Below are 21,974 nucleotides of genomic sequence, written 5' to 3'. Positions count from 1 at the left end.
AGAGATGGTGGCTTGGACAGGAATGTAGCTATGAAGGAGAACTGATCAAATTCTAGATAAAATCATGCATGAATTGCTGATTGGATTTGCTGTTAGGGTAGATGTGGAGTGAGAGAAAAAGCAAAGTTATGGATGTGCTCCAAGGTTTTGGGCCTTGGGGTTTACACTTGGTATAAAAGCACTCTCTGTAGTCCCACTCTGTTCCTGAAGAAGCACCTGATGGACTCTGGTATAAGGTCTCTATTTGCTAAATTTCTCTCATCATTAATAACCAAACACTAACACTTGGTTATATTTACGTCTCTGCTTATCTTTTTCATTCCTAAAGAAATTCTATTGACATATTCCATAGGGTTGAGCCAATGAAAGGATGTAGCTGCTATTAACTGAGATGAGACGTTCATATTAGGGTAGAAAGGTTCAAAGTTTCGTTTTGGGCAGACTGGTTACTGACTTTGACTTAACCGGATTCTAAACTGTTATATTTTCCTATATGTACCTTAAGTTAATATAGACTTCAATGAAATGGAACACGTCATCCTAACCATTATTATTGTGAAATATGATTTCTCCCAGCCTAGAAGTTGTTCAGAGTTTGAATTAGTGGTAGGTGCTAAGCATTTCAGAAGCAATGAAGAAAAAAAAAACAAAAAAAAAAAACAAAAAATAAACAGAGGCCCCTGAACACCACGCCCACAAAAAAAAAAAAAAAAAAAAAAAAAAAAGTCAAGCATAGGCATTATCTTCTGCCAAGTATGAGCCAAGTACCTGGTTCTTCCACAGCACCCTTGATAATCTCCATCACAGACTTTGTGACTCTGTATTATGTAATATCTCCCTGTACCTTTCTCCCGTAACAAAAACTCCTTAAGAAATGAGACCAGGTCTTCACATCTACAGAGCATAGCACAGTATAAATATAACAAGTCTTGTGTAAATATTTTAAATATATGACTCCAGAGTTGAGAAACAATATTCCAACTTTTTGGTATAAATTCCAAATTATTCAGTAGGCAAAAAAAAAAAAAAATTATGGAGGCCAAGAAAACTGAAGAGAGGCCTTAATTAGTAATATCAATAGCAGTACTATTAATCTAAGATGTTAACATTAGTGAATGAGCACTGTGTTCCAAGCATTATTTATTCCAAGAGTTTTATATTAATTAGTTCATATAATTCCAATATAACCCAATTAAATAGGTATTAAATTATTCCCATTTTATGACTGAGGAAACTGAGGACACGGAGAGAGGTATGGTAATTTGCCTAAGGTAAGTTAGTACAATTTAGCAAGACTGAATTTCGAATAGTCTGACTTTAGAGCCCTTCTTAATCACTGTGCTATATTAGCAAGTTTTACATATATATATATGGTTTAAAAATGCATTCATACAGTTTGTAATTATGGGTACATGAAAACTGTATATACTATTTCAAATTCAGCTTTTTGAAAATGACTGTCAAACCATTATCAATTTTGAAAATATTTTTAATGAGGTATAATTCACATACCGTAAAATAAGCATATTTTAAGCACTCAATTCATCAGTTCTGAGAAATGCATACATTGTATAATCGACACCACAATCAACATAAGGAATATCACTATTCCCACAAAAATTCCCTCCTGTCCTTTCCTACTCAATTCCTTTTCCCCATCAAAGCAAGAAGAAATCAAGTTTTGATTATGATAACCATAGATGATACAGTTTGGCTGTATCCCCACCCAAATCTCATCTTGAATTGTAACTCCCACAATTCCCACGTGTTGTGGGAGGAACCCAGTGGGAGGTGATAGAATTATGGGGTGTGTCTTTCCTGTTCTGTTCTCATGATAGTGAATGAGTCTCATGAGATATGACGGTTTTAAAAACGGGAGTTTCCTGCACAAGCTCTTTCTTTGCCTGCCGCCATTGATGTAAGACATGACTTGCTCCTCCTTGCCTTCTGCCACAATTTTGATGCCTCCCCAGCCATGTGGAACTGTGAGTCCAATTAACCTCTTTATTTTGTAAATTGCCCAGTCTTGTCTTTATCAGCAGCATGATAACGGACTAATATAGTAAATTGGTACCAGGAGTGGGGCGTTGCTGAAAAGGTACCTGAAAATGTGGAAACAGCTTAAAAATGGGTAAAAGACAGAGGTTGGAACAGTTTGGAGGGCTCAGAAGAGGATATGAAAATGTGGGAAAGTTTGGAACTTCTCAGAGACTTGTTGAATGACTATGACAAAAATGCTGACAGCAATATGAACAATAAGGTCCAGGCTGAGGTAGTCTCAGAAGGAGATGACGAACTTGTTCCCCAACTGGAGTAAGGGTGAGTTTTGTTATGTTTTAGCAGAGACTGGTGGCCTTTTCCCCTGCCCTAGAGATTTGTGGAACTTTGAACATGAAGGAGATGATTTAGGGTATCTGGAGGAAGAAATTTCTAAGCAGCAAAGCATTCAAGAGGTGACCTGAGTGCTGTTAAAGGCATTCAGTTTTATAAGGGAAGCAGAGCATAAAAGTTTGGAAAATTTGTAGCCTGGCAATGTGATAGAAAAGAAAATCCCATTTTCTGAGGAGAAATTCAAGCTGGCTGCAGAAATTTACGTAAGAAACAAGGAGCCAAATGTTATCCCTGAGACAACGGGGAAAATGTCTCCAGGCATGTCAGAGGTCTTCACGGCAGCCCCTCCTATCACAGGCCTGGAGGCCTAGGAGGAAAACATGGTTTCATGGATCAGGCCCAGGGTCCACGTGCTATGTGCAGCCTAGGGACTTGGTGCCCTGCATCTCAGCCACTCCAGTCATGGCTGAAAGATGTCAATGCAGAGCTCAGGCTGTGGCTTCAGAGGGTGCAAGTCCCAAGCCTTGGCAGCTTCCATGTGGTGTTGAACCTGTGAATGCACAGAAGAATTGGAGTTTGGGAACCTCTGCCTAGATTTCAGAAGATGTATGGAAACACCTGGATGCCCAGGCAGAAGTTTCCTGCAGGGGTGGGGGGCCTTCATGGAGAACCTCTGCTAGGGCAGTGTGGAAAGGAAATGTGGGGTCAGAGCCCCCACACAGAGTCCCTACTGGGGCACCACCTAGTGGAGCTGTGAGAAGAGGACTACTGTCCTCTAGACCCCAGAATGGTAGATCCACTGACAGCTTACACTGTGTGCCTGGAAAAGACGCAGATACTCAAGGCCAGCCCGTGAAAACAGCCAGGAGGGAGGCTGTACAGGGGCGCAGCTGCCCAAGACCATGGGAACCCACCACTTGCATCAGCATGACCCAGATATGAGATAGGCAAAAGAGATGATTTTGGGGCTTTAAGATTTGACTGCCCTGCTGGATTTCAGACTTGCGTAGGGCCTGCAGCCCCTTTGTTGTGGCCAATTTATCTCATTTGGAATGGCTGTGTTTACCCAATGCCTGTACCCCCACTGTATCTAGGAAGCAATTAACTTGCTTTTGATTTTACAGTCTCACAGGAAGAAAGGACTTGCCTTGTCTCAAATGAGATGTTGGACTGTGGACTTTTGAGTTAATGCTGAAATGAGTCAATACTTTGGGGGACTGTTGGGAAGGCATGATTGGTTTTGAACTATGAGGACATGAGATTTAGGAGGGGCCGGGGCAGAAAAATATGGTTTGACTGTGTCCCCACCCAAATCTCACCTTAAATTGTAACTACCACAATTCCCACCCGCTGTGGGAGGAATCCGGTGGAAGGTGATTGAATTAAGGGCGAGGGTTCATTTCCTGTGAGTGAATGAGTCTCACGAGATCTGATGGTTTTAAAAACAGGAGTTCCCTGCACAAGCTCTCTCTTTCTTTGCCTGCCGCCATCAATGAAAGGCATGACTTGCTCCTTCTTGCCTTCTGCCATAATTCTGAGGCCTGCCCAGCCACATGGAACTGTAAGTCCAATTAAACCTCTTTCTTTTGCAAATTGCCCAGTCTTGGGTATATCTTTATCAGCAGCATGAAAATGGACTAATACAACAGATTTTTAATTTTATTAATTCTAGAACTTATCACAAATGGAATCAAACAGTATGTGCTTCTTTCACATACAAGGAATTTTGAGACAAATCCATATAGTTTCATAGGTCATCCCTTTTTATTGCTTAGTAATAATTCATTGTATGAGTAATGTTAAGAATAAAGATGCTATGAACATTCTTATACAAGGCTTTTTGTAAACATGTTTTCATTTCTCTAATATACATACCCAGAAATGAAATTTATAGGTTATGAGATAATAGTTTGTTAACATTTGAAGAAACTGCAAAACTGTTTCCCAAAGTGGTTGTATCATTTTACATATACAGCAAGGTGTTTCAGTTGGTTCATATCCTTGCTAACATTTGGTGCCGTAAGCCATTTTCGTTTTACTAATTCTAATGGAAGTAAGGTAATACCTCATGGTGGTTTTAACTGGAAATTCTACAATGAATAATGATGCTAAGCACTTTTGCATATGAATACTGGCCATATGTATATATTCTTTATGAAGTAACTGCTCAACAGTCTGCATATAACTTTATTTTCCTTAGTATACTTCGTATAAAAGTACTTTCTGTAGTCCCACTAAGATCCTGAAGAAGCTTGTGATGGAATGTGGTCTATGGTCTTTATTTGCTAAAATTCTCTAATCATTAATAACCAAACACTACCACCTTGTTATGTTTACATCTTTGCTTATCTTTTTTTTTTTGAGACACAGGGTCTCAACTCTGTTGCCCAGGCTAGAGTGCAGTGGTACAATCACAGTTCACTGCAGACTCAAGCTCCTGTGCTCAAGCAATCCTCCCACCTCAGCCTCTCAAGTCACTGAGACTACAGGCAAGTGCCACCACACCTGGCTGATTTTTGTATTTTTTGTAGAGACAGGGTTTCGTCATGTTGCCTAGGCAGGTCTCCAACTGCTGGGTTTAAGCAAACTGCTCACCTGGGCCTCCCAAAGTGCTGAGGTTAGAGGTGTGAGCCATCACGCTGAGCCCATCTTTTTCATTCCTAAACAAATTCTATTAACATATCCCATGGGGTGAATAAAATCACTTATTACATCATATTTGATTAGATGTAAAAATTTTTTTGCCGTACTTTTATCTTCTTTCATTGAGGCCTAGAGATGAAATAATACTTTTGTGGCAATTCTGTTTTAAACATTAACTGGAATAAGTAAGACACTGGCTGGAGCTTAAACATTTTTGCTATTGAAACCTGTTATAATACTTCGTTGAGCCATATGAAATCACCATTTTTATAGGTCAAAATGTTCAAATGTTAACAATTTCATATGGTTTGATGAAACTTAACTACTTCTATTGTTTTGTAAATCACATACTAAATCTTGTTTCAACTTAAAGTATAATTCTTTATATATAAGTTAATTGCTTCCTATCTATTCATCTAATATGTATATTTATATTATTATTTTTTTTGGGGGGTACCAAATTTCTTTATTTGAAGGAATGATACAAATCAAAGAACTTAAGTGGATGTTTTGGTAAAACTTATAGAAAAGGTAAAGGAAACCCCAACATGCATGCACTGCCTTGGTGACCAGGGAAGTCACCCCACGGCTATGGGGAAATTGGCCTGAGGCTTAGCTTTCATTACCACTGTCTCCCGGGGTGTGCTTGTCAAAGAGATAATTCTGCCAAGCCAGATTCGAGTGCTCCCATCTTGTGCAAGTTGGTCACATGGTCACTCAATTCTTTGATGGCTTTCACTTGCTCATTCAGGTAATGTGTTTCAATGAAGTCACACAAATGGGGGTCATTTTTGTCAGTGGCCAGTTTGTGCAGTTCCAGTAGTGACTGATTCACATTTTTTCCCAAATGTAATGCACACTCCATCGCATTCAGCCCGCTCTCCCAGTCATCACAGTCTGGTTTTTTGATATCCTGAAGGAAGATTCGGCCACCTCATTGGTTCTGCAGCTTCATCAGTTTCTCAGCATGTTCCCTCTCCTCATGAGATTGGTGAAGAAAGTATTTGGCAAAGTTCTTCAAAGCCACATCATCGTGGTCAAAGTAGTAAGACATGGACAGGTAAACGTAGGAGGCATAGAGCTCCAGGTTGATCTGGCGGTTGATGGCGGCCTCTGAGTCCTGGTGGTAGTCCTGGCGCACCTGCGAGGTGGACGTGGTCGTCATGGCAGCGACTAAGGAGAGGTGGCAGCGGTGGCTGCGCAGCGCTGCGGAGGCGGCAGGGGCCTTGGGGCGGTCAGAGGGTGCGGTGAACAGGTGAGGGACGGCTGGCTATGGGCAGCCGGCCCGGGTGGGGGATGAGCGCCGGGTTCCGTCCAAGCACTGTTGAAGCAGGAAACCCCGACGACTCTCGGCGAAGAACGCCTCTATATTTATATTATTAATTTTGCAACTAGCAGAAATGGAAGTTGCTACGTAACAGTACAAGTTTTAAGACTGTGGTGATGTTATGGTATGAAATTTTCAGTAGAAGATCAACTATGTAAAATTATCCCTTTTTGGTGGATTCTCATTTTTAAAAAAATTCCATTTGATTTTTAATTTGCAAAGTTCAGTTATATTTCTAAATTTATCAATCATTAAGAAGGCTGACTTATTAGCTTTAGAAAACGGAACCCTAAAGACTAGATAACTTTTGTTATATAATCCTCTTTTAAGAATTAGGTAGAAACACGTTTCCAACACCAGCCGATCACCAAGAAAATAATACTGTTACGTTAAAGAAATTGTTTTAAGAAAAAACAAGAGGCTTTTAATTTACTAGTAAAAAATAATATTTACTAGCTAAGAAAAGCACCTAAGTGCAACCTATTAAATGAAAAAGTCAAAGTCAAAATCTTATTTGCTTTACTTGTTCTTTCCTTATCACTTGATTTTCCTTTTTCTTTTTTTTTGAGATGGAGTCCGCTCTGCTGTCGCCAGGCTGGAGTGCAGTGGCGCAATCTCGGCTCACTGCAACCTCTGCCTACTGGGTTCAAGTGATTCCCCTGCCTCAGCCTTCTGAGTAGCTGGGACTACAGGCACACACCACAATGCCAGCTAATTTTTGCATTTTTAGTAGAGACGGAGGTTCACCATGTTGGCCAGGATGGTCTCCATATCTTGACCTCATGATCCGCCCGCCTTGGCCTCCCAAAGTGCTGGGATTACAGGTGTGAGCCACCGTGCCCGGCCATCACTTGGTTTTCTAAAGAAATCCCTTGCTAAAAAGATTACTGCCTCTTACAAAACTCCACTTCGCATAAACTTGCATGTTTAATTGAAAAATGTTTGACAACATCTATCAGTCTTAAGACAATCACTCCCCTGCAATGTAAAAGGAAAAACAAACGTTCTTGCTCCTGTCAAAACTCAGTTCTGCTTCCCCATAATTTGAATCCAGTGATCCTGGCTCAGCCTTTGAGATATTCTTCTACAAATCAATCCTTTAAATGTTTGAAGACATTTATGTCTGTGTAAATTTCTGCTAGATAAAGCATTTTCAGTTCATTCAATCATCTTCTTTGTGGTTTTTCCCATAATGGACTTTACTATATTAATGTTTATTTCAGAGTCTGCCATTCAAACAGAAATACCATGCTCCAGGTATGATCTCATCCAAGTCAAATGAGATGATGCCCCACATTATTTTAGGCACTAAATATATATTAGTGACAACTAAGATCTTATCTTTATGAGGCAAAAATTATTACAATGTTTTCTACATTCAACCTTTGCAACAATGAGAGACCTATGTGGACAAGACAGTTTACTATGTTTGTCAGTAAGATTTCCACTGTGTTGGGTTAAAGCTAATTGGAATGTCATGTCACAGAACATCTCATTTATAATATGCATAAACACACCCAACTGAAAATTTGAGATAAATTACCGTCCTTCCCCAGAAAATATGCATATAATATTCACCTAAAATCTATTCCTTACAAGTTGAGGCCTTTCACAGGTGCCTGCAGCCCCTCTTAGAGATCTTAGAGCTATACTATTCACTATTACATCACCAATTGTTTAGCACAGTACCTATTACACAAGCATATATGTAATAGAATTTATAAATTTAATAAAATAAAGGAATGTTAGTATGACAATCAGCTGTTTAAAAACTGAATTTCATTACACAAAATCAGAGAGTCAATAAACCAAATGATTTCTGAATGGTCCCAAATATTTCCACATTATTTGGGCAATGTTCCCTGGCTCATTGTAAATAGAAATATATGTATTAATAGATGTCATCAAAATGGCTAAAAATAACCTGGCACCATTTTCTAAAGAAATTTGTGGTTGTGAAAATGAGAAAACTATGGGATGGGTATGGTGGCTCACACCTGTAATCCCAGCACTTTGGGAGGCCACGGCAAGTGAATAGCTTGTGCTCGGGAGTTCGAGACCAGCATGGTCAACATGGCGAAACCCCGTCTCTACTAAAAGTACAAAAATTAGCCAGGTGTGGTGGTTCACACCTGTAATCCCAGCTACTCAGGAGGCTGACGCAGAAGAATCGCTTGAACCTGGGAGGCAGAAGTTGCAGGGAGCTGAGATCGCACCACTGCACTCCACACTCCAGCCTGGGCAATAAAGCAAGATCCTGTCTCAAAAAAAAAAAAAAAAAAAAAAAAAAAAAAAAAAAAAAAAAAAAGGAAAACCGTGTGCAGGCATTAATCTACACAAGCATTTCCTTCTGAACAACTGCCACATACACCATTTTGTTTATCAAAAACAAATTTTAACAAATGGAAAGAAGTTTTATGAGTTTTGGGGTGTGTGTGTGTGTGTGTGTGTTTAAAAAGGGCAGAAGCCCAAGGAATAAAACATGGAGAAATGGTCAAGCATGAGAAGACGTGAAAGCAACACCAGGAGAATTTTCTGACCTTTCTGCTGATAAATATTTCTTTAGTGAATAAACTAAATTTCAGTCTTCGGGGTTAGAAAGGTTGTAAGAAAAGCAAATAGCTGGCCGGGCATGGTGGCTCACGCCTGTAATCCCAGCACTTTGGGAGGCCGAGGCAGGCAGATCATGAGGTCAGGAGATCCAGACCATCCTGGCTATCACAGTGAAACCCCATCTCTACTAAAACTACAAAAAATTAGCGAGGCATGGTGGCGGGTGCCTGCAGTCCCAGCTACTTGGGAGGCTGAGGCAGGAGAATGCCGTGAACCCAGAAGGCGGAGCTTTCAGTGAGCCAAGATCGTGCCACTGCACTCCCGCCTGGGCGACAGAGTGAGACTCCGTCTCTAAAAACAAAAAACAAAAGAAAAGCAAATAGTTAAAAAGTTAAAAAGGTGGAAATAAAAAGAGAAAAGGTTTATTGAGCATGTATTACAGTGCCAGTACCATTTCTCATATATTCCTCACAACAACTTTTTGAGGAAGTATTATCACTTTCAAAGTACAGGAATGTAACTCTCAGAAAAATTAAGTACAGTTAGCCCTCCATATCCACAGATCAAAATATTTAGAAAAAAATAAACTACAGCCAATACAATAAAAATACAAATTAAAACTATAGTATAACAATTTTATACCTAGCATTTACAATGCATTAAGTATTGTAAGTATATGGGAGGATGTGCATAGGTTATACACAAATATTATGTAAAGGGCTTAAGCATTTGCAGATTTTGTTATCCATGAGGGTCTGGAACCAGTGCCCCCTGGATACCAAGGGACAAATGTAATGTGTCTACAGATGGTAAGTGGATGAACCCAGATTCAAACGTAACTGTTAACTCTAAAATTTCACATCATGCATTAATGTATAACCTACTTAAAACAGTATACATTAGACATTTTTTTTTTGGAGATGGAGCCTCGCTGTGTTGCCCAGGCTGGAGTACAGTGGCGTGATCTTGGCTCACTGCAACCTCCCCCTGCTGGGTTCAAGCGATTCTCCTGCCACAGCCTCCCATGTAGCTGGGATTACAGGCGTGTGCCACCAAACCCAGCTAATTTTTTTTTTTATTTTAGTAGAGACAGGATTTCACCATGTTGGCCAGGATGGTCTCGATCTCCTGACCGCGTAATATGCCCACCTCAGCCTCCCAAAGTGCTGGGATTACAGGCGTGAGCCACCGTGCCCAGCCTTCCAGTTCTTTTTATCTTGAACTCCTCTCATAAATTACACCTCTGCCTCCTGGGTTCAAGCAATTCTCCTGCCTCGGCCTCCCGAGTAGCTGGGAGTACAGGCGTGCGCCACCATGCTCGGCTAATTTTTTGTATTTTTAGTAGAGATGGGGTTTCACCATGCTAGCCAGGCTGGTCTCGAACTCCTGACCTCGTGATCCTCCCGCCTCGGCCACCGAAAGTGATGAGATTACAGGTGTGAACCACCGCACCCAGCCCATTAGACATTATTTTGAACAACTATGACTGATCAATAGTAATCATTATTTCGCTGTCATATTTTCTTCATCTACAAAGAAGAAAAGAATGTTTTAAACAACTACGCAAAGTTAATATGGGAAATAATAGAAACAGTGGTATAATGTCATGAATAGATCATATTTGGTCTTTGTATTTAAAGGAGAAATGGTAAATAAATTTTGGTTTAGGACTACTTTGTTTACCTCCGTTTAGCAAATTCATTACAAGGAAAATAATGTAATGATACATGCTTATAAAACAATCTCCCATGAGATTAATCAGTACACATTTATTCTTAGGGAATGAAAATTGAGCTTTTCTACGGGTTATTTTTTCAAAGCATTAATAAATAATCACTAAGAGAAATCTGCTGAAATTCAAAATGGGGCAAAAAACAGATATGAGTTAATGTCAGGAAAGTTTTTCATAAGCTAGCGGTTAGATAGGTATGAGTTTTCCCTACTTTATAGGACCCCGATGTCTTCCAAATTAATATAATTTGTGGAATATTTCTAAATAATAAAGTTATAGTGACAGAAAACTAAAGACACAAAGATTCTGTAATAATGGTTCTAGTATTACTCATAGGGTTTAAGTTATATTTCATGGTTATATATTAAATGTTTCTGTTCAAATATATTTGTCAACACAAATAAAAAATCAAGATTTTTAAAAAGAGAACTATGACAAAAAAGTGCAATGTTCCCAAGATTTCCTCAGAACTCCAATAATGAAATGTATGCACAGCAAATAGAATATATACTGTGTCAAGATGAACTGGATAAATTAAAATAATTAGAACTAGTTAATGCTGAATAGAAAACTATAGCTAAAGGCTGGGCGTGGTGGCTCACGCCTGTAATCCCAGCACTTTAGGAGGCCGAGGCAGGTGGATCACCTGAGGTCGGGAGTTCGAGACCAGCCTGACCAACATGGAGAAACCTCATCTCTATTAAAAATACAAAATTAGCTGGGCGTGGTGGCACATGCCTGTAATCCCAGCTACTCAGGAGGCTGAGGCAGGAGAATTGCTTGAACCTGGGAGGCAGAGGTTGCAGTGAGCTGAGATCGCGCCATTGCACTCCAGCCTGGGCAACAAGAGTGAAACTCCGTTTAAAAAAGAAAAGAAAACTATAGCTAAATAAGAACCAAACAATGCTTTTCTTGTGCTTTTGTCTAACAATGTATTTTTCTGTCCATATTATTTATAATTATTCAGATTCTGGCTTCCTGATGTATAAGGTATGTGTATATAATATGGACTGAACTGCTGAATATATTCATTTACTTGACAAATAAAAAACTAAGTGCATACTATGGGTATTACGCTGGATACTAGGTGAGGCCTTGACAACTCCCAAAACCCACACACAAAATCCACTTCTGTCTCACACATAACATCCTAGTTTTGAAACAAGATCAATGTACAAAACACACAAATAAGTGTAAAAAGGTTCTAATAAAAGATACCTGACAATGCATTTCCATGAAGAGCCATCTTGATCATCTTGTTCTTCTATGTACATTCTGACATTGTGATCTTGATCCAATTGGTACCAGTACATGAGGCCATCTTTGTCTCGCCCAATTGGCTGGAGACGCATAGTATCGGCATCCTCCTCATTAATAATATTCTTGAATTTGAGATTGTCATCAAACTGACACTCACAGAGGTACTGAAAAATAGTCATAACATGGCTTAAAATACCTCACAAATATTTCTCCATCACAGTAAATATGATACAACTGTAGAGTTGATTCAGGGAAAGCAGTGGACAGAACACATATACTGTATTCCTTCTTTCACTATCCTCTCCCCACTTTCATACAAACTGTTTAGAATAGCCAATATTTTAAGATAACATTTTATATTAACACCATACCAATTTATAGGTTTAACACAACCACTGACACACAAATCAAGTTTTATTTCAAAAGGAATGAGCCCGTTTGCACTAAAAACTCCCAAATCATCTCATGGTATAAGATTTTCTGTTTTAGGCCAGGCACAGTGGCTGACACCTGTAATCCCAGCACTTTGGGAGGCTGAGGCAGGAGGATCGCTTGAGTCCAGGAGTTAAAGACTAGCCTGGGCAACATGGTGAAACCCTGTCTCTACAAAAAATACAAAAATTGGCCAGGTATGGTGGTGCACGCCTACAGCCCCAGCTATTTCAGGGGCTGAGAGGTTGAGGATGTGGTGAGCTGTGATCTCGCCACTGCACTCTGGCTTGGGCAACAGAGCAAGAACCTGTCTCAAAAAAATTTTTCTATTAAAAAATTTTCATATTTTTTTTACATTTTCTTTGTTTAAAATGACAAATAAAAATTGCATATATTTATGGTATACACCATGGTATTCTGATATATGTGTATAGTGTGGAATGGCTAAACCAAGCTAATAAACACATCTATTACCTAATGTACTTAGAATTTTTGGTGGTGAGAACATTTAAAATCTAGCCTCTTAGCAATTTTCAAATATATTATATATTGTTATTATCTATAGTCACCATGTTGTACAACTGATCTCCTGAACTAATTCCTCCTGTCTCACTTTTTGTAGCTTGGGCCAGTATCTCCCCAGTCTACCCCTCACCTCCCTAATCCCTGCTAATCACCACTCTACTCTGATTCTATGAGTCTGACTCTTTTAGATTCCACATTAAGTAGTATCATGGGGTATTTCTTTCAGTGCCTTGCTTATTTTACTTAACATAATGACCTCCAGGTTCAACCGTGTTGTCACCAAAGCAGGAATTTCCTTCTTTTCATTTTACATTCTTCTGTTGATGGACATTTAGAATGATCCTGTATCTTGGTTATTGTGATTAATGCTGCAGTGAACACACGGGAGTGCAGATACCACTTCAAGAAACAAATTCTTCTTCCTTTGGATATATATCCAGTAGTAGGATGCTGAATCATATGGTAGTTCTATTTCGAATTTTTTGAGGAGCCTCCATGCTATTTTCCATAATAGCCAAACTAATTTACATTCTTACAATCAGCGTGCAAGGCTTCCCTTTTCTTTTTTCTTTTTTGAGACAGAGTTTCATTCTGTCACCAGGCTGGAGTGCAGTGGCGCGATCTCGGCTCACTGTAACCTCCGTCTCCTGAGTTCAAGAGATTCTCCTGCCTCAGCCTCCTGAGTAGCTAGGACTACAGAGGCGTGCCACCACGCCCAGCTAATTTGTGTATTTTTAGTAGAGACGGGGTTTCATCATGTTGGTTAGGATGGTCTTGATCTCTTAACCTCTTGATCTGCCTGCCTTGGCCTCTCAAAGTGCTGGGATTATAGGCATGAGCCACTGCGCCTGGCCTCAAGGGTTCCCTTTTCTGTACATCTTTACCAAACTTGTTATCTCTTGTCTTTTTTTGATAAGCCATCCTAACAAGCATGAAGTGATATTCCATTGTGGTTTTTAAAGTGCATTTCCCTGATAATTAGTGATACTGAGCATTTATTCATATAACTGTTGGCCATTTCCTACGTCTTTTTCTGAGAAATATCTGTTGAAGTCCTTTGCCCATTTTTAAATCAGATTACTTGTTTTCTTGCTGTTGCTTGAGTTCTTTATATGGTTTGAATATTGAACTCTTCTAGTAGTTTTATACTTTTGGGTCTATATTTAAGTCTTTAATCCACTAAGATAATTTCTGTGTATGGTGTAAGATAAGGGTCTAATTTCATTCTCCTGCATGTAGATGACCAGTTTTCCCAGCACCATTTATTGAATAGACTGCCCTTTGCACAGTGTGTAATCTTGATACCACTGTCAAAAAGCAACTGACCATCAATACATGAGTTTGTTTCTGGGCTTTCTGCCCTGTTCCAGTGGTCGATGTATCTGCTTTTTACCGGTACCATGTTGTTTTGATTACTATAACTTAGTAGATTTTTGAGATCAGGTAGTATGATGCCTCCAGTTTTGTTCTTCTGGCTCAAGACTACTTTGGTTACTCACACTCCTGTGGTTCCATATGAATTTTAGGGTTGTGTTTTATTTCTGTGAACAATGCCATTGGAATTTGATAGGGATTGCATTGAATCTGTAGATCACTTTGGGCAGTATGGACATCTTAACAAGACTAATTCTTTTAATCCATGAACATAGGGTATCTTTTCATTTGTCTTTTCTTTCATTAATGTTTTGTAGTTTTCAGTATAGAGATCTTTTACTTCTTTGGTCAAATTTACTCCTAAGTATTTTATTTTTTGATGCTATTGTAATGAATTGGTTTTTATAATTTCTTTTTTGGATAGTCTGTGATTTATGAGTAGAAACACTTCTGATTTTTGTATATTGATTTTATATCTCACAATTTTACTGAATTCATTTATTAGTTCTAATAGTCTGTCAGTAGAGTCTTTAGGATTTTTTATACGTAAAATCATGCCATCTGCAAACAGTCACAATTTAACTTCTTCCTTTCCAATTCAGATGACTTATTTCTTTTTGTACCTAACTGTTCTGGCTAGGACTTCCAGTACTATGTTGAATATAAGTGGCAAGTGGGTGTCCTTGTCTTGCTCCTGATGTTAAAGGAAAAGCTTTCAGTTTTTCACTGTTGGGTACCATGTAAACTGAGGGGTTGCTTTATATGGCCTTTACTGCACGGACACATATTCTTTTCATACCTAATTTGTTCAGAGTTTTTATCATGAAAGCAAAGTTGAATTTTCTCAAATGTTTTTTCTGCATATATTCATATGATCATATAATATTTGTCCTTCATTCTCTTAATGTGGAGCATCACAACTTTATTTAGTTAATCAATTAATTTTTTGAGACAGAGTCTTGCTCTGTCACCCAGGCTAGAGTGCAGTGGTGTGATCACAGCTCAGTGCAACCTCTGCCTCCCCAGCTCAAGCGATTCTCCTGCCTCAGCCTCCCTAGTAGTTGGAATTACAGGTATGCGCCACCACGCCCAGCTGATTTTTGTACTTTTAGTAGAGATGGGGTTTCACCATGTTGGCCAGGCTGGTCCTGAACTCCTGACCTCTACTGATCCATCTGCCTCAGCCTCCCAAAGTGCTGGGATTACAGGTGTGAGCCACCCCACCTGGCTTATTTATTTTTTAAAGACAAGAGTCTCACTCTGTTATCCAGGCTGAAGTGCAGTGGCACGATCACAGCTCAAGCAATCCTCTGCCTCAACCTCCCCAGTAGCTAGGTCTACAGGTACATGCCACCACACCCAGCTAGCTAGCTTTTTAAAATATTTTCGCTGTGTTGCCCAGGCTGGTGTTGAACTCCTGGACTCAAGTGATTCTCCTGCCTCAGCTGCCCAAAGTGCTGGGATTACAGGTGTGAGCCACTGTACCTGGCCATGTATCACATTTATTGATTTGCATATGATGAACAATCCTTGCATTCCAGGATAAATCCCACTTGATCATGGTGAATGATCCCGTTTATGTGCTATTAAATTTGGTTGCTAGCATTTTGTTAAGGATTTTTGCATCTGTGTTCGTTGGGAATATTACTTTTCCTATAGTGCTTGTGTCCAGCTTTAGGATCAGTATAATGCTGGCCTTCTAAAATTAGTCTGGAAGTATTTTCTCCTCTGCAGTTTTTTAGAAGACATTGAGAAGGACTAGTATTAGTTATTCTTTAAATGTTTGGTAGAATTCAGCTGTGAAGCCATCATACCCTGGGCTTTTCTCTGATGGGACATTTTTCACTACTGGTTCAATTTTCTTACTTGTTATTGGTCTGTTCAGATTTTCTATTTCTTCGTAATTCAGTCTTAGTAAGATACATGCTTCTAGTATATATCCATTTTTTTCTATATAATCCAAACAATTGTTCATAGTTGTTTCTATGATCCTTTGTATTTCTGTGGTATTGGTTATAATGTCTCCACTTTAATTTCTGATTTAACTCTTCTCTCTTTCTTAGCCTAGCTAAAGGCTGTCAGTTTTATCTTCTCAAAAACCAACTCCTAGTTTTGTTTATCTTTTCTACTATTTTTTTCTAGTCTCTATTTCATTTAATTTTACTCATATCTTGGTTATTTTCTTCCTTCTACTGAGTTTGGGTTTAGTTTGTTCTTTTAGTTTCTTGCAGTGTAACATTAGGTTGTTATTTGAGATCTTTCTTCTTTTTTTAATATGGCCATCGATTGCTATAAACTTCCCTCTTAGATTTGCTTTTGCTGCATTTTGTAAGTTCTGGCATGTTGAGTTTCCATTTTCATTTCTCTCAAGAGTTTTAAAATTTCCTTTTGGATTTTTTTTTTAACATGTTGGTTATTCAGGAGTCATGGTATAAAACTTTCAATAATTCTCTCTTCCAGGTTTTAGGTGAACATTATTCTTAAAGGACTATCTGTTTTTGAAAGCCTGAGACATAACGCAGTTTTCAAGGAAGGTAGATTTTCACTGATGGCTGGCTCTGGAGAATTCTCTTAATAAAAAGATATTCACATACTAGATTGGAAGAACTAACTGACTTTTTGTTATGTATTTTGTATATGATTAGGGTATAAGTCAGATTTCTTCCTGAGTATCTCTGCCCGGGCAGACAACACATTAAGTTACTTCCTATTATAGCCCTTATGCCTTTGCCTATGTCAGCTATCCCAATGGTCTCTAAACATTTTTGATCAAGCATCCTTACTACTAAAAAAATTTGTAACACACCCTGAAAAGTTATATTTGTATTATATCCATTTTCTTATGTATTTACATAATAAATACATAATATACACACTAATATATAATATACGTAATACTAAAGTATTACATACATTTCAGTAGCATCCCCCTAACCTAGAGGTCAGTAGGTATACTAAAGTATTACATACATTATAGGAATGCACAAAAAGGTATTTCAAAAATTGGGATTAATAAAAGTTATGAGTATAACTTCTGTAACTTTGACTCGCAAGGAATCACCCTAATTACCCCCTTGGGACCACAAGCTGGTCTAGAGACAGATGAACCTGCATGATTGTACACCCTGAAATCTGAGCTTACTACAACGTTTGTTTTTCTGAGACAGGTATCTTTTGGATCTTGAAGACTTCTGTGTAGGCTCCAACAGCAATCAACATCTAGCAGCAAAATAACGCCTACTCTATAGTCTTATCTAGCTCCAAAATAGTAATATGTATACTGACATTATATTTTAAGGTTCATCATAAAATCTTGAGGTCTTTTGAATAAGAAGCCTACTTATAAAACACTATAAATTTTAGAAGTAGCAAAAACTTCATTAATGTTTTCACAAAGAATATTTTTTCTCCTCTACGATGCTGCCACTTTGCTACTAATTAGGGCCAACAGTAGGAAGTGGGCAGGAAAAGAAAGGAAAACTCAAACTTGTAAAAAAGCCTACTTTGAGATGACCCATTTAAATCAAGTTAGTTTGGTTATGTGAGGGTTTTATTAAGTACGAAATGACATGCTCCTAGTCATCCAGAAAACAGTATCAAATTGCTAATTTAGTAAATCAGTAGAAAATTATCCACAGTTTACAGTATATAGTAATGATTGTGAAGGTTGAAAACAATGAATAAAACTAATTTGGAGCAACTGCTTGCCCATGTTATTACTGTCCCTACAAGAAGAGATAATTAAACCTAGATATATTTATGCATCAAAAAAACAGCACTTTAAAGAACAGATTGTCACCAAAAAATAGACTCCATTGTCCTCTTCTGCTAATAATAATGTCTACTTTTTGTTTATTTTCTAATTTAACCAGGAGTCAAAAGTTAAATTTTAAATTAAAATAACTGTAACAAATAATAGATTTATTACCTTTAAGAGTGCTAGTTTGCATTCAACACTCATTTCAAGATAGCCCTTCTTCTCCATCTCCCATGCCCAGGTACTGTTAAACTCTTGGCATATCTGTCAGATAAAGTTAATATCTTAATACATGAAAGCAATTTTTATTTATGTTGGTAGGCTTGTACAACTATGCTGTTATTGTTAATACATGTTTATAAAGGAAAGAGGTTACACTAAATAGTCCAATCCAACTGCACCCTAAAATGCATACTACTTATTGTTTGATAATCGAATTTAAGGTAAGAACGGATCTCCGTAGCTCTCCCCTCTGCTATCAAGAACTTTATACATACTTTATAGACACATTTTCCCACATGAGAGTAATTGTTTGATTCCATCTCTCCAAGTGGCTGGAAGTTCCTTTAGGGCAATGACAAAAATTTATTCATCTTTTTGCCTGGGACAGAATTAGTTCAAAAAACATGCCAAATTGTACACATACTTTTAACCACGCCTCTCTTGAACTCATTGTTCTACTATTTAGGAGTAAAGTTAAAATTCCATTCTTGGCATATGAAAACTTATGTCACTTGGCTTTAAGATAAATGTCTAGGCTTCTCTTGCTACACAAGCATTTCAGGCAAACCAGAGCCACTGTAACAGACCAAAGAAAGAAGATCTGAATAACCACTGCACTTCAAAGCCAGTGCAAGAAACTTTCTCTCATTTCATCAGCATCACCCTAATCTAGAGGTCAGAGGAAGCCAGTAAGGGAGGTTAACACAGTGAAATGCAAATGGGTTCTATGACCTCTGTGAGCTAGTTTTTTCAGCAATAAAACTGGAACAGTAATAATATTATCTTAAAGGCCAAAGAGTAGGCATAAAATGACACAAAATGCCAGCAATTTCACGTATTTTTTGCAATTCAAGGAGCAAAGAGCATAATGAGGGCCAAAGGAGAAGAACCAACACAAGGCAAGAGATTAACCTGGAGTACAGGGAATGGGGTAGACGGAAGAAAAACAAGCCAGCTCTCTCAGGTGGGTTACCCTTTTCCTAGCCTGCACTAGTGTCATAGTGTCATCTCTTTTCATCGATTTGTGTAATAAAATAATAGAAGATTAGTATTAATATAGAAAAAGAATACAAAACGAGCAGTACAGCCAGGAACAATATAATAGAGGATCTTTTTTTTTTGGAGATAGGTCTCACTCTGTCACCCAGGGTAGAGTACAGGGACACAATCACAGCTCACTGCAACCTTGACCCCCTGGGCTCAGGTGATCCTCCCACCTCAGCCTCCCGAGGGGCTGGGGCTATAGCCGTGTGCCACCACACCTGGCTGATTTTTGTACTTTTTGTAGAGACAGGGTTTCTTCATGTTGCCAAGATGGACAATGGACAGTCTTAAAAGACTCACTGGAAGCATGAGTTTCCCATTCCCTAGAATATATTACTTCCTCTGGCTGACAGTGTTGCGTTTTCTAGAGAGAAAAAAAGGATATACAGAAAAAGGGAAAAATAGAAATATTACATGAGGAAGACCCTAAAGTGATTATATCAAAAGCTAAAATGTCAGAATCTGAATAGATATTTTACCACAATGAGAAAGATAATAATAAATGTTGGTGGAGGATATGGAAAAATTTGAATGCTAACAGGTTGTTAGTGGGAATGTAAAATGGTGCAGTTGCCTTGGAAAACAGCTTGGCAGTTCCTAAAATGTTAATATTTAGCTACCATATGACTTAGCCATTACACTCCTAAGTATTTACACAAGAAAGAGGAAAACATACGTCCACACAAAAACTTGTACACAAATGTTCCTAGCAGTATTATTCACAATGGCCAAAATGTGGAAGCAACCCAAATGTCCACTAACAGGTGAATGGATAAACTGTGGTACACCACACAATGGAATTTAATGTAGCCATAAAAAGAAATGAGGTAATAATATACTATAGCATGGATGAGGCTTGAAAACATGTTAAGTGAAAGAAATCAGACACAAAAGGCCACATATTGCATGATTCCATGTATATGAAATGTCCAGAATAGTCAAATCCATACAGATAAAAGTAGATTAGCAGTTCCCAGTGGGTAGGGGAAGGAAGGAATGGGAAGTGACTGCTGATGGGTAGGCAATTTCTTTTCAGAGTAATAGAAGTGTTCTCAAATTAAGATAATGATGATGGTTGTATATTCCCTGTAAATATGTTAATAAACACTAAATTGTTTAAACGGTACATTTTCTGGTATGTGAATATCTCAAATTTTAAAAAAAGAAAGAGAGACAATCAACAATGCAGAGTCCAGCTATGACCTGAATGAAGCATTTATTGAGTGCTCAGTTGAGTACCAAGTCTCTAGAAGAAGATAACGTTGGCTGACTATCCCAGAGGCTAATGCCGAGTATGGGGAAGCTCATCCTTAGTATCTGAGAGGTGAAAAACGACATAGCTCCAAAGTTTGGCCAACAAACCAGACATGGAAGCACAGCCAATGGCTCATGGTGTCACAGATTCCAAAAACAACAACCACTGATTAGCATCTATGTGTAAAAGGGGAGGATAAAAAAAGAGAAATGGATATAAAGATGATAAAAATCCTTTGCCCCACGCTGCTTAACTTAAATTTACTGACCTTTATTTATAGCATTTAGGGTACATTTGTTTTGCAGATTTCAAAGATAAATTTACTACTCATTTTGTATTTCTGAGACAGAGTCTCACTCTGTCGCCCAGGCTGGAGTGCAGTGGTGCGATCTCGGCTCACTGCAACCTCCGCCTCCCGGGTTCAAGCGATTCTCCTGCCTCAGCCTTCCGAGTAGCTGAGACTACAGGCGCCCGCCACCATGCCCGGCTAATTTTTGTATTTTTGGTAGAGACGAGGTTTCACCATATTGGCCAGGCTGGTCTCGAACTCCTGCCACTTGCGATTCGCCTGGCTTGGCATCCCAAAGTGCTGAGATTACAGGTGTGAGCCACACGCCTGGCTCATTTTGTATTTCTTTAAGGGCAATTTAGACATACTGCTGTGCCATTTGATGTTAAAAAAAAAAAAATCCACTAATTAGCTATGCACAAAACAGCCATAACCCACTGTTACCACAAAATGAACACTGCAAATAAAACTTGCAAATAAAAAGATTATTCAAAAAGACATCTAAATAATTCTTATGCAAAACTATTTAATCTACACCCAGAGTAAGCAAAATTTTTCTCAAGGCCCCAACAAGAAATAATTTAGGCACTGTGGGCAATAGGGTCTCTCTTGTATCTATTCAGATCTACTATCATGGTGCAAAATCAGCCATAGAATATACATAAATGAACAGGCATTGCTGTATTCCTGTAACACTTTGTTTATAGATAATGAAATTTGAATTTAATATAATTTTTACATGTCACCAAATATTATTCTTCTTTTGGGTTTTTCTCCCAATCATCTAAATATGTAAAAACCATTCTTAGCTTTTTGAGACAGGTACCAGGCAAGATGTGGCTCATAAGCTATAATCTGCCTAGGGAGCCAGAAATCAGCTGTGTCTATCAGAGATTGTCAATAACAGTGAATTCTTGGGTCCTAGAACCAACCAGATCCTAATTACATTGGTAATTCCTATTAATTCCCCATGCTCCAACTTGTTTCTGACCAAGAAGCATTATAATTATAACCTGGTTTTACATGCAATTTCTCTTGAGGGAGAGAATGTTCTAATATCTAAAACATGAACAATTTGACATAACATTCATACCTATTATCACCATAAATCATTATTCTATAATACTTGTTCTGTGTTTGATTATCTATAAATCTAGCTGATAGGTCAGGTCCCATTGCGTTCTCCTGCATGGTGCCTGAGGGACAACCATTCTTCTGACAACGCCAGAA

General features: G+C 38.4%; 1 protein-coding gene and 1 pseudogene across 4 annotated transcripts in view; both read right to left on the bottom strand.

The window, feature by feature from the left end:
* RSF1 (remodeling and spacing factor 1) overlaps positions 1 to 21,974 on the bottom strand; it is a 158,329-nt gene that overhangs the window by 63,431 nt on the left and 72,924 nt on the right. For 2 of the 3 annotated variants that reach the window (XM_030828730.1, XM_003254671.4), the window contains exons 3-4: positions 18,106 to 18,198; positions 11,805 to 12,010 (exon numbers count right to left, since the gene is read on the bottom strand). In XM_030828730.1, coding sequence (XP_030684590.1) covers positions 11,805 to 12,010; positions 18,106 to 18,198 — 299 coding nt within the window. The remainder of the gene's footprint in view (positions 1 to 11,804; positions 12,011 to 18,105; positions 18,199 to 21,974) is intronic. The other variant, XM_030828731.1, reaches the window with a different exon arrangement.
* On the bottom strand, positions 5,027 to 7,226 carry LOC115838641 (annotated as a pseudogene). Its single transcript, XR_004033692.1, has 2 exons — positions 7,200 to 7,226; positions 5,027 to 6,339 (listed from the first exon to the last, which is right to left on the bottom strand). The product of XR_004033692.1 is annotated as a ferritin heavy chain pseudogene (transcript).

Source organism: Nomascus leucogenys, chromosome 15 (assembly GCF_006542625.1).
Source record: "Nomascus leucogenys isolate Asia chromosome 15, Asia_NLE_v1, whole genome shotgun sequence".
In the NCBI taxonomy this organism is placed as follows: Eukaryota; Metazoa; Chordata; class Mammalia; order Primates; family Hylobatidae; genus Nomascus; species Nomascus leucogenys.
The sequence above is the reverse complement of the archived record's forward strand: the minus strand, read 5'-3'. Positions and strand labels throughout refer to the sequence as shown.